The sequence below is a fragment of the Aulonocara stuartgranti genome (assembly GCF_965226115.1).
Source record: "Aulonocara stuartgranti genome assembly, chromosome: 12".
Classification (NCBI taxonomy): domain Eukaryota; kingdom Metazoa; phylum Chordata; class Actinopteri; order Cichliformes; family Cichlidae; genus Aulonocara; species Aulonocara stuartgranti.
The window spans coordinates 21,025,461-21,043,589 of NC_138948.1; the positions used below are offsets into that span (position 1 = coordinate 21,025,461).

At 38.1% G+C, this 18,129-nt stretch overlaps 1 protein-coding gene and 1 long non-coding RNA gene across 5 annotated transcripts; both read left to right on the forward strand.

The window, feature by feature from the left end:
• Positions 1–3,086: 3,086 nt before the first annotated feature.
• unc45b (unc-45 myosin chaperone B) lies at positions 3,087–9,927 on the forward strand. Of its 3 annotated transcripts, none has more exons than XM_082553474.1 (20): positions 3,087–3,227; positions 3,841–4,002; positions 4,100–4,136; positions 4,250–4,425; positions 4,682–4,771; positions 4,856–5,023; positions 5,157–5,322; positions 5,498–5,668; positions 5,762–5,933; positions 6,052–6,352; positions 6,453–6,547; positions 7,048–7,189; positions 7,271–7,411; positions 7,557–7,684; positions 7,839–7,905; positions 8,078–8,191; positions 8,343–8,458; positions 8,595–8,712; positions 8,808–8,963; positions 9,315–9,927. In XM_082553474.1, the coding sequence occupies exons 2-20, from the start codon at positions 3,841–3,843 to the stop codon at positions 9,585–9,587; spliced, it is 2,793 nt and encodes a 930-aa protein (XP_082409600.1). In that variant the 5' UTR covers positions 3,087–3,227; the 3' UTR covers positions 9,588–9,927. The 3 variants fall into 3 exon arrangements, with proteins under 3 accessions (XP_082409600.1, XP_082409602.1, XP_082409601.1); XM_082553476.1 differs by having other exon boundaries at positions 3,218–3,279; XM_082553475.1 differs by lacking the exon at positions 3,087–3,227 and adding an exon at positions 3,478–3,503.
• A 905-nt stretch (positions 9,928–10,832) lies between these two features.
• Positions 10,833–16,955, forward strand: LOC309718433. 2 transcript variants are annotated; one of them, XR_014279977.1, is made up of 5 exons: positions 10,833–11,041; positions 13,527–13,592; positions 13,943–14,098; positions 14,551–14,643; positions 14,941–16,955. It is a non-coding gene; the product is annotated as an uncharacterized lncRNA (long non-coding RNA). The 2 variants fall into 2 exon arrangements; XR_014279978.1 differs by lacking the exon at positions 10,833–11,041 and adding an exon at positions 11,595–11,946.
• The last annotated feature ends 1,174 nt before the right edge of the window (positions 16,956–18,129 follow it).

Sequence of the window (18,129 nt, forward strand, 5' to 3'; positions counted from 1 at the left end):
ACGTACGTAATGTGGAAAAGATGCCAATAATTTACCTACGACATTTATGACGTTTCATGTGTAAACCTCTAGGACTATCACTAGGATATGGAGAGGACCAGCACACCCAACAGTCGTCATTTACAAAAAATGAAAAAAATATTACTTGCACTTTGCATAACACTGAAAGTGTAATTTTGGTCTTTAGCAATATTTTACAGGCATTTTTTTCAGCCCAGTCCTTGTACCTGATTCTCAGGGGATTTTTTTCATGTTTTTGTTTTTAAGCCACAACCAACCTATGAATCATTCAATAATAAAAAGAATGCATTCAACTTAAGGAATGAATCAGTTTTGCGTCTACACATAACGAACAAGTTAGAGATGTAACATTATCTTTAGATGCTTTGTTACCAGCAGCCTGTCAAAAAGAAAAACATCATTTGTTTATACAAAAAAAATGCAAAAGAAAACATAGTTCGATGGGCAGAAGATAGTATTTTTGCATCAGAGATCAATTCTCAAAGAGCTATTAACTGAAAAGCACTTCCTGCCATGCTGTGAACTGTATCTTTAAAAAAAAAGTAGGAAAGTGGACAAGTAGAGGACAAAAGCACAAAAGGAGAAGTTGCAGGATTTACAAACTATTTACAGCAGATGAAGAATATTGAAAGTCATATCTTAAGAAACAGGACAAAATAACACCAAAGTCCCGAAACAGAACCTGAGACACGCCTCTGACCATTCAGTTTATCCATCTTCTATTCACTGAAATCTACTCTGAAATGGTCTCAGCTGTAAAGATGTCACCCTTAAAGAAAGAAAAGGTTGAGGCACACCAAATTACAGAAGAACTAGACTGAAAATCTGTTGGTCTGATGAATCCAAATGAGAATTTTTGGATATCAAACACGCAATGGATTACTATTACTATGGCTTCCCCAGAGCCCGGACGTCAGCATTATTGAGGCAGTGTTGGATCATCTTGACAGAGAACAAAAGAAAAGGCCTCAAGACTTTAGCACAGCACTGTATGGGCAAAAACATTTGAACTCAAATGTTAATGAAAAAGAAGCAACAGTAGGTCTCAAGAAATTCACTGTGGCAATAGAAGACGAATCTTTGCTGGGTTGTCTTGTATACAGGTGTAGTACTGTATGTATTAACTATTTTTGTTTTTAAGGGACAGTCATGACTTGGCCCTGCAGTATGCAGATGGTCAAGGCAAAGACACACTGTGACTACTGGGGGTCTGGTGGAGATAGTGTCTATCATTTAGGAAAATGTCATTTGTTGCAAGGCTCAAAGTGGGATATGAAGTCATGCTGCAATAATGCTTGAGGGGAAGCCATGTAAGGTTGAACATACCATGTGAATGGTCTTTTGAAAATTTTTGAAAGGACTGGTCTTTTAAGCAGGTACAAACCCATTTTAACAGAAATATTAATGATACAAAAAAAGAAGAAACAATAAACTGCTTTCAAACACACTTGCACCCTATCATCCACATCAGACAGTTGCTGGTGAGTTCGGAGGTCAGTGCAAATATAATTAGTATCTCTTTCCCCAACACTAACATCATTATTGATCTTTCCTCTGGTCTGAGTCATGTATCAAAAAATGTCTACACAGTTCACAGATGGAGTTTAACACAGTTCTAATACAGAGCATGAAACTGATGTGCTGCACATGGAGTTTATAGTTACTGCTAGATTTGAATTACATTGAGAAAATGCAATTACATAAAACCATAATACACTATAAATACAAAACTACAATATATGCCCAAAATAGAAAAATTATTTCCAAAAGTATGAATAATTGTGAAATGATATCAATAAAATGCTCGCAGCTGTCTTTTGATATGCATGTCTACTTTAAAATCCAATCCAAAGCAAACTGATTTAAGACTCAAAGCAAAAGGCAGGGAGGCAGCGCCAGAGGTTTTATGAAGATGAAGGCCAGACAAGGTAAACATTTGAACACAATGGCCTGCATGAGTTGATCATAACAAAATAAGTAAGCGGAGCCCCACAATATCACTGTGGAAAGCTGAACGTTCTGGTGATGTTGGAGAGGAAAATCCGGTCTTAAATACTGCAGTGGTGATGAGACAACACAGTTGTGTCAATAACCACTGCAGCTGCTGAGACGCATGCTTCTCAAAACCTCAAACCAACCACTGAACCTGGGACAGAGTAGGTGGAGAGAAACAATGAGAGTCACTGGTCTTCAGGACAATGACAACTCTTCTTAAAACATATTTTTATCATTATGCGTGTGCGTACTTGCTCTCAATTTTTTCCATGTAATTTGCAGTAATCATAATTTCTATTTTAGATGTTTTGAATTTCTCAAAGTCTTCACAGATTGTTTTCTTTTTGCGTACTGACTTGTGAAGCCAGAGCGCTTCTTCATTGGGGCGTCACAAAATGAAAAACATCTTGGGACCTCTGTTGGGTGTGTGTGTGTGCTGAGAGGATACCAGTTACAAAAAGTTATAAAATCATCGATGGGACATTTTTGAGAGAATTGCTGAAAACCATTTGAGCGCACATTCAAAGGATGTAAACATACACTCACATTTACACTTGTGAGTCTTTCCACCTTAAACCCTGAACTCTCCCCCTAACCATCAAAACTAATTGCTTGATTCAATATCAAACCTTATGTACGTGCTCTTTCCAGAAGCTACCAGTTTCCACCAGGATCCCCCCCCCCCCCCCACACACACACTCTTCAACCCCCCCCCCCCCCCCCCCCCCAATCAGGCAGTTGCTGGTGAGTTCTCAGCTGTCTGTGCCCTAAATAGACCTCATCAGGAGCAGACCACCTTTGAGGGGTTACTCTCCACTAAATTACCAAATCTAAAGTTTGGGGTTTCTTTTGTGAAGCTTTAGATTATTCAACAACCCTTAAATTATATGTTTTTCAATACAAGTCGTCATAAACGTACACCAACCTTAAGCACAAAGCTGTTTTTTGGGGGGGTTGTCACTGTGGAAAGAACCCTTTTAGTCGCTGGTGGTCCACCTTAGTTCTGTCCCACCTCCTTGAGAGTCACTATAAATATAAATTGTGATACTGGTAGGGGGAGGTAACACAAGACAGATAAAGTTTGTAAGAAACACTCGGGACTACAGGTCCAGATCATCTACGCAGGAGGAAAAAGAAAAAAAAACCCCACAAGAGCAAAGAACAAAGAAGAGGACTGAAGAAGAGAGACTCAACAGAGATACAATCTAACGGTACAAAACAGCTTCCACACAGAGCTGTGATTCTCTTTTGAGGGACACTCAGGTATGCAGAGGTACTTAGTATAAGGGTAGACTATGGCTATCAGGGGAGCAGGTGGAGATAGTGTTGGTCATCTAGGAAAGTGCCATTTGTCTCAAGGCTCAGACTAGGGTGGGAGATCGTGCCCAAATAAGGCCTGAGGGGAGGCCATTTAAAGTTAGAGATAGCATGTGCATGGCCATTTTCTACGGGGGACCCAGGTCAGTGGGACAGGGATTAGCAAGAAGGTGAGAATGAAAATAATTTCTAATTGTATGTTAAATTATTTTCATTACCACTCTGTCGTTTGTTTGAATGGTGTGTCTTTATAACTTTGAACTGCTTGCACACTGCTTTTCTAACACAATTTAAAGAGACAAAAAGAGTCAGCCACGATCATTATATGTTCAGCTTATTTGACGTATTTGTTTTTCATCCAGAGAAAAAGTAAAAAGCTTAATTTAAATTTGATTGGCAGAATTTGTTAACGTAAGCTTTGCCTGGTGAGCACAATAAAACAACACACAGGTTTGATTTTACATTTCACATATACATAAATATATATATATTCCAATTTTTTGCCAGATGGGAGACCCAATCCAGTTAAAAGAGGAGGGAAACAAACACTTTCAGGCAGGCGATATTGACAAGGCCATTGAGTGCTACACTAAAGCCATCAAGGTGTGCCAGGACAAAAAGGTGCTGGCTGTGATTTACAGGAACAGATCTGCATGCTACCTAAAAAAGGTAAGCACTCTGATATGGGACCAAAACTATATCAAACTGATTATGCTTGCAGGTTCTCTGACAAATTGTCTGTGATTGTCTCTGTTTTTTCTTATAGGAAAACTATGTTAATGCAGCATCTGATGCAACTAAAGGTAGAGTAATACGTTAAGAACTTTGAACAGCTGTAAATATTCAGTCAACAGCAGAACAAAAATCCATAGATGAAAGCTAGTCATTAACTTAAACAATTTGCCCTCATCCATAGCGATTGATGTTGATGCAAAAGACATAAAAGCTTTGTACCGGCGCTGCCAAGCTCTGGAAAAGCTGGGAAAACTGGATATGGCTTTCAAAGATGTGCAGAGGTGTGCCACGCTCGAGCCAAAGAACAAAGCCTTCCTGGAGACACTCCGCAGACTGGGAGCAGAAATCCAGTCCAAGGTCAGCATTAGGCAGATACAACTGCACACAGAGCACCATACAGGGCAGTAGAAAACTACATATACTACTTATCTAACTGCAATAAGTATCCATTAAACTCTAACATACAAGTAATCAGCAGGCTAAACACTGAAGTAATTTTCATGACTGTTCATGGCCATATCACCAAACAATATAAAATGTAGTCTACATAGCAGGAGCTTAGATGATATGATCATTTATAGTCATTTTTCTTTATCATTTTTTCTCTCCACAGCTGAAAACTACATTTTCCACAGATTCGAGGGTACAAAACATGTTTGACATTCTCTTCGATGAAGAGAGCGAAAAGGACAAGAAGGAGAAGGTGAGGATTTTCTAAACTTCCTATTTCTATATTTGTTGTGGCAACAACACACAGTTCACACAGTTTTGCTTCTTCAACCTCTAGGCCGCCAACAACTTGATTGTCCTTTCGAGGGAAGACGCTGGAGCAGAGAGAATTTTCCAGAATAATGGAGTGACTCTGCTACTCAATATGATCGAGACTGGCAAACCAGAAATGATCCTGGCTGCTGTCCGTACGCTGTCAGGAATGTGCACGGGACATAAGGCTCGCGTGAGTCATGGTGCATGCAAAGTGAAACTTTCAGCAACTCTTTATAAATATATAAAATTCCCATGCCCATGTCACCGGATGTATGATTTTCTTCCCATTTTCCTTACAAAACCCTTTACACTTACTGCAACAGGCAATGGCCATTATTCAGATGGTGGGTGTTGATAAAATGTGCAGCATCATGGCTGTTGACAATGAGGAGATTGCACTGGCAGCCTGCAACCTCTTCCAGTGCATCAATGATTCCCTCACTGGTGGAGATACACGAGAATATGGGAAAGAAGCAGACCTTGTTATGGGTATGAGAGAATAATTACAGTATGTGTAATAAGTATCGGTTAGATTTTCTACTTCTTTTTTCATCCTTACTCCTAAAAACACAGACTTCATTCTAAAAGGGCTCCTCTATTGGTGGTATTTTTCACTGTATTATTGACTGATGGACAATCTTTGATTTAATGTGTCTCCCCACAGATCCATCTAAAGACTTGAAAACTATTCTTCTTTCTCTGCTGGAGATGGTTGCCAGTAAAAAGGTGTCTGGCCATGGCAGAGACCAGGCATTAAACCTCCTGAGCAAGAATGTACCTCGCAAAGAGAAGAAGGAGATGGATCATTCCAAAAGCCTTTTCACTATTGACCATGGTGAGCCCAACACCTGATTCCCTAACAGATTCCCTAACACAGGCTTTTTGAGTGATACTAATCATTCAACATCTGTTTTTGTTTTTTCTTTAGGTTTGAAAAAGATCCTCAAGGTTTGTGGCCAGGTTCCTGAGCTGCCAGACCAGTTGCCCTTGACAGAGAATACACAGCTGATTGCTAGCGTGCTCCTCAACAAGCTCTACGACGACCTTAAGTGTGACCCAGAGAGAAACAACTTCAGGGACATTTGTGACGAATATATCAAGTATGTCCATGAAACATTCAGTGTTAATAAAGACACTATAAATGAGGCCCAGCAAACATATCTTGTGTAATAATCAGATTTTTTTTCTTTTCTCTAATTCTCCATTCATTTTCTAAAGATCCAAAATAGACCCCAAAGACATGGACAAGACCATTCATGCCATCAACTGCATCTCAGGACTGCTGCAGGGACCGTTCGATGTCGGTAATGCTTTAGTTGGTCGGCAAGGCATCATGGAGATGATGGTGGCACTGTGCGGCTCAGAACGCGAGGTGGACCAGATGGTTGCGGTGGAGGCCCTGATCCACGCCTCCTCAAAGATGAGCCGTGCCAGCTTCATTATTACGAATGGTGTCTCACTGCTCAAGGATATCTACAAGAAGACCAAGAATGAGAAAATTAAAATACGTGCGCTGGTGGTGAGTGTGCCAAAATGCAATAAAAGCTTACTTTATGTTTTTTTCTTTTGTCTCAGGGTCTGTCTGTCTTTATGCATACTCATGCGTCTGTCCTCTCCAGGGTCTCTGTAAACTCGGTTCAGCAGGAGGCGATGATTACAGTTTAAGGCAATTTGCTGAGGGCTCCACAGAGAAGCTGGCCAAGCAGTGCAGAAAGTGAGTATTCACAGAGACTCTGTACTAACTATATGCTAATGACAGTAATATTTTAAAAATACGATAAACTACCTTATAGGGCAAGGATGTTAGAGTCATTTTACAGCGTGGGCGAAACACAGCCCACTTTGACTGCCCTGCAAGTATAAAACATGAAGTTTTCGTTAATTCAAAGAAAATGTCAGCTTTTGGGTTTTGCTTTGTTTTTAGACTGTGAACAATGTAAGAAGAAACACACAAACAAACAAACAACAAAAAGAAACATTTCTATAGTAGAAAGTGGAAAAAAAATTAACTTTGTCATTTACTTGTTTTTGTATTACTTAATTACTTGAAAATACAGTTAAAAGTCTGTGCACTCCTTCACATTTGCTAAAGCTGTCTAGTGGCCAGTCTTTGCTGGGCCGATTCTGGCCCTAATCCAAATGTTTGACACCCCTGCAGGCTTCATATTTGTCAGGTTGCAATCAATGATTCATGATCATTTTTGACTTTTCTAGGTGGCTCTGCAATCCCCAGATTGATACCAAAACCAGGAAATGGGCTATAGAGGGTCTTGCATATCTGACTAATGATGCTGATGTAAAAGATGACTTTGTGGATGATGAGCCTGCCATGCAAGCCATGTTTGAACTGGCTAAGGTACGGAAATAACAACCTGAGAAAAACTCAGAAAAGACTAAGAGGAGACCAATAACCACTTCCTTTTCTCTGTGTTTTTAGTCCAGGGATAAGACGATCCTATATGCAGTTGCTTGCATCCTGGTTAACTGCACTAACTCCTATGAAAAGAAAGAAATTCTCCCTGAGCTGGTTCAGCTGGCCAAGTTTTCAAAACAGCATGTGCCTGAGCAACACCCCAAAGTAAGAGAAGAATGTAAAAGTCAGACCTAAACTGATGATTCAACAAACAGAACAGGAAATGTCACACACACACACACACACACACACACACACACACACACACACACACACACACACACACATATGATGCATTTTTTCTTGTCAGGACAAGAAGGACTTTGTTGACAAAAGAGTGAAAAGGCTGCTGAAGGCTGGAGTCACATCAGCTCTTGTTGTCATGGTGAAAGCAGAGAACATCATCTTGACGGATCAAACCAAAGAGATGCTGGCAAGGTGCGAAAGAAAAAAAAAGAAAAAAAGACTGATGAGGCTTAACAAAATATGTAAAACGACATCTTGTGACGTTTGTAGTCTGGAGGGGAATTCCAGTTTGGTGACAGCTGAATAAATGACATCATGACTCTTTGACACATTTTTTAATCTTTAGGGTTTTCTTGGCCTTGTCAGAGGATCCCAGAGATCGCGGTACTATTGTTGCCCAGGGTGGAGGAAAGGTAAGCAGTGTGAAAAAAAAAAATCAAAGTAGACTTGAATTTATGGCGCTCTATAAAGCCACGGTTAGATACATGGTCAGCGCAAGCATGATTTGTACTGATTAACTTAAAAAAAAATTCCACACGTGTACGTTACTGTTATTTAAACATATAAATGTGGTTCTGCCCTCAGGCTCTCATACCACTGGCTCTGGAAGGAACAGAAGCAGGAAAGGTGAAAGCCAGCCATGTCATTGCCAAAATAGCTGCCATTTCCAACCCAGAAATCGCCTTTCCTGGTGAGAGGGTAAGACAGAAGCTCCTTTGTTTTCTTCAGTGACAGTTTTGCCTGTGGCAATGATTTTTTTTAAATGGTTTAAATGAAAGTGTTTAGACTTGTTTTTACTTGGAGTCTGTGTCATAGCTATTCAGCTCTCACATCTTTTATTGTTTCACAGGTGTATGAGGTAATACGTCCATTAGTGAACCTCCTTCACACAGACAGAGAAGGCATGCAGAACTATGAAGCTCTGAGAGGTCTCACCAACTTGGCTGGTTTCAGTGAAAAACTGAGGTGAGATTTTTTTTCTTTTTAAGATCACATGAATGAATGGACACTGTGACATTAAATAACTCATTTTCTATACAACAGTTTGCTACATTCTGCAGATTTTTTCATTTTCAATTATAACCTTCATCTGTTTTTGTAGAGTGAAGATTGTGAAAGAGAAGGCTTTGCCCGAGATTGAGAACTACATGTTTGAAGAGAATGAACAGATCAGATTGGCTGCCACTGAATGCATGTGCAACCTAGTGACATGTAAAGAGGTGAGGACAGCTGCAAACACATATTGATGGACGACACACAATAAGTAGGCATTCCAACAGGTTGGGGAAAATGAAATGAACTCTGTATGCTTTAGGTGCAGGATCGCTACCTGGAAGATGGCAATGATAAGCTGAAGTTGCTGGTGTTGCTCTGCGGCGAAGATGACGACAAACTTCAGATAGCTGCAGCTGGAGCTCTGGCCATGATCACAGCTGCTCAGAAAAAGCTGTGCACCAAAATGACTCTGGTGGTATGTGCAACAGTTTACTACAACCCTTCTCTGATTTTTCTTTTTGTATAGAGATATCACATAAATGAGGTAATTTTGAAAACTTTAAGAGGTACTCCTACAGTTACATAGTAGGTTTTTGGACAATAACACAGTTTTGCCTCTGTTACCGCTAAAGTGTATATACAAATATCTGTAATTTCTAAACAGTTCATGCAACACTTTTGTTAAGTCCCTGTGAACTAAAACTAAAAGTCTGCACTACAGTCACACCTTCACAGACTTACAGAGTCAGGTGTATATTAGCCAATGATGTTTATGTTAAAAAAAAAACACAGTGTCACTGACAGAGTACCTTATCTGTACCAACAGACTTCCCAGTGGCTTGAGATCCTGCAGAGGTTATGCCTTCACAGCAATGTTCAGGTTCAACACCGCGGTCTTGTCATTGTTTACAACATGCTCAACTCAGACAACAGTGACCTGGCTAAGAAACTGATAGAGAGCGAGTTACTGGAAATCCTTTCAGTGGTTGGCAGAGCTGAGGACAATCCGAAGAGGCAGGAGGCCATTGATGCAGCACGCACATGTTTGGTCAAAGCTATGGATCTTGGTCTCATCAAACCCTTCGCCAGCCCTTCTTAAAGAAAAAGATCAAAGATCAAAGGACATTCTTCATTTTTCCCCTCTGTTAATCAGAGACCCCCCCACCCAAATAACTGTTTTTTCACATAAGTGATTTTAGGAGTCATCACCCTGACTCCCCATCTCTAAATACAACCCCTCACACTGTGAAGCAGGGATTATTTTTATATACAGAAAGGGGTTGCGTGATATAGGAATCATATATGTGGTGGGGGTTTCCAGCGATTGGTTTTGATAAAGCTGTAACTGTGTCTAAATGTTTAAAGACTGATGCATTTACATGTGTTTATATTTTGCCATTTGTGTGGTTGATGAGCCATAATACACCATTTAAATAACACCTAAATGTTTCAGTGTCTCTTTTTCTTTTCTAAACTCAGTGCAAATAAGCAGCACAGACTGAAAACATTAAATCAAAAATCTTTACAGATCTTTTTTACAAACACCATCTTGTATTTACATTAATAAATCTTTTTTGAATTATAATTTGAAGTAAGACTATCATTCCTCCTGAATAACTATATGTAAATAGACAAGAATCAAACATTTATGTTTAGCAAATACAAATTATTAGTTTTTTGGGTGTTTTTTTGCTCTTGGGTTTTCAATTCAAAATTCAAAATGAATAACTATGAAATGCAGTAGAATGTGTAACTTTGACACTCTGATTCATTGTTTTTATACATAAACTACCACATGTTTACAGGTAATTAGTATGTTTCCTTTAACAGGTTATTAATATGTAATTACATAGAAACAGGTAGTTTTGCATTTTGCAGTCATGATTCCTGCATATAATAAGCCATAACAATAAACATTATTGCCATTATTTACCATTATTGTTTCCTGCAAACAAAGAAGAATACTGAGGACATGAGACAGAATTAATTCCAGGATTACAAAAGTATATCTCAGCATGTCAAAGCATTAGGCAGTATTACCTTACTCTTTTTTTAGCTTAAAAATTCTAATCACTTCATGTCATTTTATTTCTAAGAGGTAATACTGTTACCAATACATTGATATACAGTTATTAATATACAGAGCTCGACAGTCATCAAAGAAATGAGTGCCAGCTGCTGGTCAATGTTTACCACACACTCAAAAAACATGAATGAGGTGGATTGTTCAGTGTATATTAATTATTTATTTTCATTTTACTTAAAATATATGTTTTTGTTAAGTTAACATATGTTTTTCTAATCAAGTCTACGTGATTGTGTCTATTATTCAACGTACATAATACTAATGTGTTACTTGATCGCATAACATTTAAGTTAAGTCAATTAGGATCGATATACCTTGTATATCCACAAGGTGGCAGTAATGCAAAAACAGTTGTAATGAAACCGCGCAGAACAAGAAGGTTTCACGGCTTGTGCCTGCTCATGCGCAAGACTTCAAATTTAACTGAAAAAGGCTGTTTTGGCGCCAAGCTGCTGTTTCTTTGAGAGGTAAGACCACTTTTTTCTTTGACTATGTTGTGTAGTATCTATATGTCCAGCATGGTTATATTTTGCGTTTGTCTTACAAGACATGTTATATCGTTTGCGTGTGCTTGTTTTACATTAGTTTTACTGGGTCCTGGACATGCTTATTTTGTGGACTGTGTAAGAAACATTTTTATTGTTTTTTGTTTTATTAAGGGATTAGCTACAGGGGTTCATGGGGTTATTTTTCCATTTGCTTTCTTGGGATTCCTTTTCTGTAATCCGAGAGTCGGAAATATCGAATAGGATAGCAAGGATAGCATAAAGTGACATTTAAAATCCAAAAAGTCAAGGGCGAAAGCCACTGTGACACCATTGTTCTGCTCTATCAGTAATCTGTATTATGTAAAAATGGTCTGTAAATACAGCATGTTTCCTAGCGGAGTTATACATATCAATTAGGGTTGCCAACCGTCCCTTAAAATACGGAATCGTCCCGTATTTCGAAACAAAAGTACACGTCCCGTATTGAGCTAATAAGGGACGCACTTTGTCCCGTAATACAGTGAGAATCAAAAGTAGTCTATAACTTTTAATGGAATTAACGCTTTGTTTGAAAACATAATTCCCAGCCCCTCTCCTGCTTTGTGACCAATGAGCTGACACCACACTTATGACAATTCGAGTATGACAATTCAGATTACCGCTCATCTCATTGGTCGAGGAAAGGTCGCTTACGGAGAAAATACCGGAAGACAACAGATGACCACAACAACAAGCATGGCCAACAGGGAAACAAACGCTGACACTGCGGTGCAAGTCTCGGACGACAGTACACCTAAAGCTGGGCAGACACTGTGCGATTTTTTCAGTCACGTTATTCAGCTCCTGCTCAAACTGCACGATTGACTCGCAGGGGTTAGAAGTTGGTAGGTCATGATGCAGGTCTCACACTATACCGCCCGATGCTCTGATGCGACCTGAGTGCTCACACTGTGCCTCCATAAAATGAAGGTTATAACAGAAAATCTGTCGCTCTCCCTCTCTCTCTCTGTCTTTCACTCACACAGACACACACACACACACCACCACCATCAACTTTGCTAAATTGCTAATGAAAAACATTGATCAGGCAGCTGTGATTGAGCAGCAATGTAAATCCAACTATTTTCACGGTTGTTGTGGTCGTGATCATTTTGTGAGGCCACATTGGAAAGCTCATCCGAGCCTTTTCGAAGTTCTACAAGTAGTGCCTCCATCGCTTGTGTCCAGATCACACGCTGCACTGCTGTGCTGCTCCGTCTTTTTCACCGACGTTTACGTGTTTGCGCGTGAGCAGTGTGAGCGCCTGTGGTGACACCTTCACGAGCGATTGATGATCGGGAGCTGGTCGTGAGGTGTTAATCACTTCTCGTTACCCCACGTATACTACACGACGCACGATGAAGGCCAAAATCGGTCCGATCACTCAAAAATCGGCTCAAAATGGGCCAAAAACCGCACAGTGTGAGCCCAGCATTAGAGCAGCAATGTTTGTTCCCCTCAGAGAAAGGGAAGAATGGGAAAAGGAAAACACCTGGGTGGAAAAAGTTAATATGGGCATGTGCAGTGAATATCAGCGCTATGTGGCCAGAAGTGTGATAATATAATTTATTTTGTGTAATAAACAACTGCAAGGATAGATGATTACAACAAATAGATGACTAATACATAAAAGTAATACATAGATGAATAATGATGATGAGTTAAGATGCGTAATCATGGGAACAAGCGGGTTTACAAACAGGAGCAGCTGATTAGCATTAGAAAAGCTGAAATAATACCTCAACTGAAGCCAATTGTACTAAATGCACTAAATGTGCACTGTTACAAGAATATTTTTCTTTCTATTGTTTTCTATTATTTTAAGTTAAGCAGGACAGAGTTCTTTTAAAGAAAGATTTACTTATATTCTCAAAAGTTAAGCATGACAGGCTTCTGTTTAAGAAAGAGACCTGTTTTATTGTGTTAATGTTGTCATTTTGAGCTAAAAATAAATGGCTAAATGATCATTTGTTTCACATGTGTTCATATCACAAAGAATAGAATATGCATGTACTTAAATCAACTTCAAGTCAAATGGTTAAAAAAATAATTTCACACACAAAAAAAGAGCTAGAAAATTCACCACACTGGGAAGGGTGAAGACAACTGGGTCGCCCGGCCCTGGCCACGAGGTGTCCCTTATTTATTTTTCAGGGAGTTGGCAACCCTAATATCAATGTAGTTATAAATTACAGTTTGTGAAAGTACACACTTAATTTTTTTAATAAAATTATTCAAGACATATGAGTGGACAGACAATGGAGGTCGACAGACCTGGTGATAATTGCTTCTATAGAAAGTTAGCACATGGCAGTGTCAATCTCTTGCTTTTCTTCTGAGTAGTATTTTATTTAGTTGTAATTCAAACAATAATTTGCTTCTTGAAATTAAGGAATTAATTATTTTTTTTCTTTATAAATCTCAGATCCTGCCTTTACCTGCTCCCTCCTATACTGATGTGGTGTATGTGGTATTGCTGAGCTTGTATGTGGTATGTGAACTGTTATACTTTTAAAAACAAAACTGTTTTATAAGTTAAGTTTTCTTTTGTGACCCATCCCATGCCCCTGTTATTTCTTCTCCACATCTGAACCATGGTAAAGGTTGCAGTTCAAGGGCCTGAGGCATGAAATTCTTTTCAGATCAGCTGTGATCAATATTTTTTGGAACTTGATAAATAACAATAAAAGCTGTAATGGCTCCATTAGCATTTTGTGTAAATGTTTGTGTTAAAATTATAGCTTTAATGAGGTCTTACTACATTAGTTTTAGTTTGTATATGTGTACATATAGTATGTATATTTACAGTACAGTATGTTGTGTTTGTTGACATATTTTCAGGTGGAAGCAGAATATGTGAGGATTACTACTGCTGCACATGTTCCAAGGCTTTTTACACAACTTGACCAATACACTGACCAGCTCATAAAAGTCTTCAAGAAAAAAGGAGGCGTTGCAGGGAAGAAAATTAGACAAACTTTGGCCCCAGCCACACAGGTGCGTTATTCTGTTGGTAGCAAAATATTATGGCTAATAAGATCATTTTCAAATTTAAACAGCTAGTGTATGGTAGCTGCACAGTGCACTTACATTTATATTAAGCAAGACAAAGTTTGGTACTCAAAACGTTGGAAAATTTAAATTACCTAAACATATGTAAAATCTGATCCCTTGATTTAGGTTAAACCAGAAGTGAATGTTTTTATGTTATGTTTTGAATGCAAAAAAGATGATGTATTAGTTTGTCTTTACCTCCATTATGGACATATCTAATGTGGTGGAAACCCTGCCCAACAGGTTAACTATTCATGTCCATGTGATGATTAGTTGGTCTTGTGTACATGTCTATCTGTGCAGTGGATATGTCATTCATTTTGCGTATAATGTGAGTTTCTGTCATCCTAAAGTATATCTGTTTTCTCTTCCTGTATCTCTGCCACTCTCTACAGAAGGAAACCATTGAAAAGGGGAGGGAGTGTGTCCTCAGGGCACTACCTTTTTACCTGAATGAAGACCCAAGCATCCTCTTCAAAGAATAATTGGTTGGTAATTTTAGTTTAGTTTTTTATCTGTATTAAACCAAATTTTGAATAACTAATGTTGTTGCATGTTGTAATGTTGTTGTTGTTGTAATTTGCATGGAACCTGTTTAAATGTTTTGGGAAATCTTCTTGTATACCCAAACTATTTATATTTATCGTTGAATCTGTAGTCTAAAATAGTGGCGCACTGGGGTGCATGTTCCTAATATTGTGTTTACGTCATTAAAGGGTAGCTTTGGCCCTTTTTCTTTCTTTTTTTAAAACTGGATGCCATTTTTCTATGTTTTTGTGTCTAAGCTACAGCTGTTCAGAGGGAGCTGGAACAAATTACCCTTGCTATCTTTACCATCGAAAGAGCTGATGCCAGCACTCCTCCAGCCGATGTGGGTGTAAGCGCCAGACGTCTGCTTTATATTTTTATTTACGATTGAGTTCATGTTTGTTTTATAATTCATAGATTCATTACATAAGTCATCTTTTCAGGATTAATAAATGTGAAAATATATGTGTTTACATAAAGTAATTTTAAGTCACTGTTTTGGGATTGGAACCTAAAAGGGGGTACCTCTCACTTTAATTATGTAAGTGCAATAGTAGCATGAAACCCTGTGTGAGAGGGAAGGGGAGGAGCATGGACAGAGAGGTTAGGAGTCTCACGGTTTTCTGACCGTGTGCACAGCTAGTTCTGGATAACTGCTATTTTTTGGAACTTTCATGCTTTTTAGGAAGGAGTTCATTGTTACATCTTCCGTTTGTAATAAATAAACAGTCTTCAAATCATAATGCAACTGGAAGCATTTCTTTTGGAAACCAGGAACACGCGTCAGCCATAGACTCTTCTTTTTTGAACTTGGTTTATTGGAAATTACCCTACAGTGGGTATAACCATCTAGTGTGTCCTGCATGACCTGGAAGACCTGGCCTCTGCATGTGCACTCTTAATGGGTGGGATATATGCACTGAATCTCAGTTAACCTCAAGACTGAAAGCTAAGAGACAATCAAAAGTATTGAGATTTAAAGGATTTAATTGAGAGATGTTGAAGGGTGGTGTGTATATTAGCGTTCAAGGCATATTGTTATGAGGTGGAAATATGTTCATATTCAGTTTGTGTTACATTGTGTGCATTGTAAAGGTAATTGCAATACATACTAAAATTAAGGGTAAGTTAGGAGGTTGATCTGATATCCTCGTGTTGTTCCCAGATCATCATACTAAATGTTGTTCCAGGATCAACATTGCAAGTGACCAATCAGAATGTTGTGACGTCATACTTTTGCGACTTCGGGAAAAACCGGCGTAAAACAAAAAACTGTACTTAAGCTGTGTGAAACCGCCTCTGTCCGCCGATCAACTGACCCTAACCCTAACCGTAACCCTTTAATAAACAGTAAGCAGAATTGATATTGTCCTTGCAACATTGGAATTTCATAAATGCACGAATGGCTTGGAATAGAATAACGTCACAACAATGTGATTGGTCACTTGCAATGTTGAACCTGGAACAACATTTTCATGATGGTCTGGGAACAACACCAACACGAGGATATCAGATCATCCAAGTTGGGAATGCAGGATGAATGTATATTTTGTGGACTTTTAAAGACGAACAATTGTTTCCATGTTAAAATGTTTCCATCTGAAGTTTTTTGCCCAAACACTGGTAAAATAAATGTTGACAGTGGCGAGTGTTAAATGGTTACTGCTGTGCTGTTGCAAAAAAACTGAACGCTGACAAGCTGTTTTATTGTTAGACCATAATGTTGGCATGTTTTGTTAAAGTTTTATTTGGGATGGTGATGTAATTTTCTTTGATTGCTAATATCAGTGGACTATTTATTATTATTATTATTATTATTATTATTGTTGTTGTTGTTGTTGTTGTTGTTGTTGTTGTTGTTACATTTTTTTATTTTTTTTTAATTGTGGCTGTTGAGGTGGACACTTCACTTTGCATTGTTAAAGGAAAGCACTTCATTGGCATTGTGTTACTGGACTGACCCTAAGCAATCATTGCAAATAGCAACTTTGCTATCCATTTTAGACACTAAAAGAAAAAAACACTCACAGACCTTACTAGCATCACATGTGCATAACTCAAGTGTCATCTTATCAATGTGTTATGTGATCTTCAATGCGTTTTTTTTCTTCTATTTCTGGTAGATACAGACATTTAATTTAAAGTCTTGATGTTGCATCTGTCTACATACTGTTAATTACTAACCCTAATGAGCTGTTGTGTTTTATTTTGGACTGGGTTTACACAAATGCTCACTGAATGTGTTGGCAATAAAATAAATTTTAAAAAATAAGTTGGCTGTACTTAATTCATTTGTGTGGAACCTGTTGACAAAATAGATTTATGTAAAACTAATTAATAAAGCACAAGGTGGCTGAAAATATAATATTTGAATTAATCTAACTTAAATTTAACATTTTACTGCCACAAATAAGAAATGTGTTGAAGTAACTAATCTAAACTATCTAACCTGAAAATATATCATCTATGTTCATACAACATAACTTGATTTAGTTAGTCTTAAATATGTCTTGTTAATCTTAAGTAGTTTTTTTAAATTAGATGAACTAAAGATTTTTGCTTTAAACTAACATAATTCAATTTCGTGGAACCTGTTGACAAAATAATTTTAATTAAAGTCAACGTTTCATTTTTTTGAGTGCAGCTGCAGACGTGCAGCAGTCCATGTGCTATTGCAGTTTATTCTTACAGTGTGCACTTTCACCCTGAAGACTACACAATATGACTTGCTCTTCCTAACTTGTGTTTCCTTTTCATTTTAAAGTATTTTATTTTAGCATAACAATCACTCCCCTTTCACTATTTTTGTCATTATGCTTGATTTATTTCAAACTTTAAATGTCCACTAGATTTCATTAATCCACAGTGAAGATGAAACATAACAAAGTGCAGGAACCTCTATCATCTTCTTCGTGGCATGCTCTGAATACACAGACAAGCATATCTTTGACTAGATGTGTAAAACTAAATGTTTTTTTTAAAAAAAAGTCAGTACCATGAAGGCTACAGCAGTAATAAGCACTATATGCATATGTAATATATGAATTTTACTATACGTTCTTGTTTTTGAAAGAGATCTTTTTATTTCAGACCGTCCCTTTGTAACCATGGAGAGAAGAAAGGAAGAGCAACGGTCTGGCAGTCCATATGTAAAGCGCTTTGGGGTCCTTAGGGACTAGTAAAGCGCTATATAAATACAGGCCATTTACCATCATCACTCTCAGCATCTGCATGATTTAATATTTACAACATCACAGATCTGTGATTATTTCTCTCTGCTCACATGATGTTCCTAAAAACTCTTTAATGAGTGACGAATTTGTTGGTCAGTTCATTCAACTTATTTTACTCGTTCCTAAAATTCTCTGGAACTTGGAGTCATTTTTGACCAACATATGTATTTCAACATGAACATTAAACAAATATGTGGAACCGTCTGTATTGGC

What these genes read in the sequence shown, in the direction of transcription:
- unc45b (XM_082553474.1), top strand. Translation starts at nt 3,841, where the DNA reads ATGGGAGACCCAATCCAGTTAAAAGAGGAGGGAAACAAACACTTTCAG. An exon ending in TTGCCCAGGGTGGAGGAAAG is followed by an intron (nt 7,906 to 8,077) that starts GTAAGCAGTGTG and finishes TTCTGCCCTCAG; the next exon opens with GCTCTCATACCACTGGCTCT. An exon ending in TCGCCTTTCCTGGTGAGAGG is followed by an intron (nt 8,192 to 8,342) that starts GTAAGACAGAAG and finishes ATTGTTTCACAG; the next exon opens with GTGTATGAGGTAATACGTCC.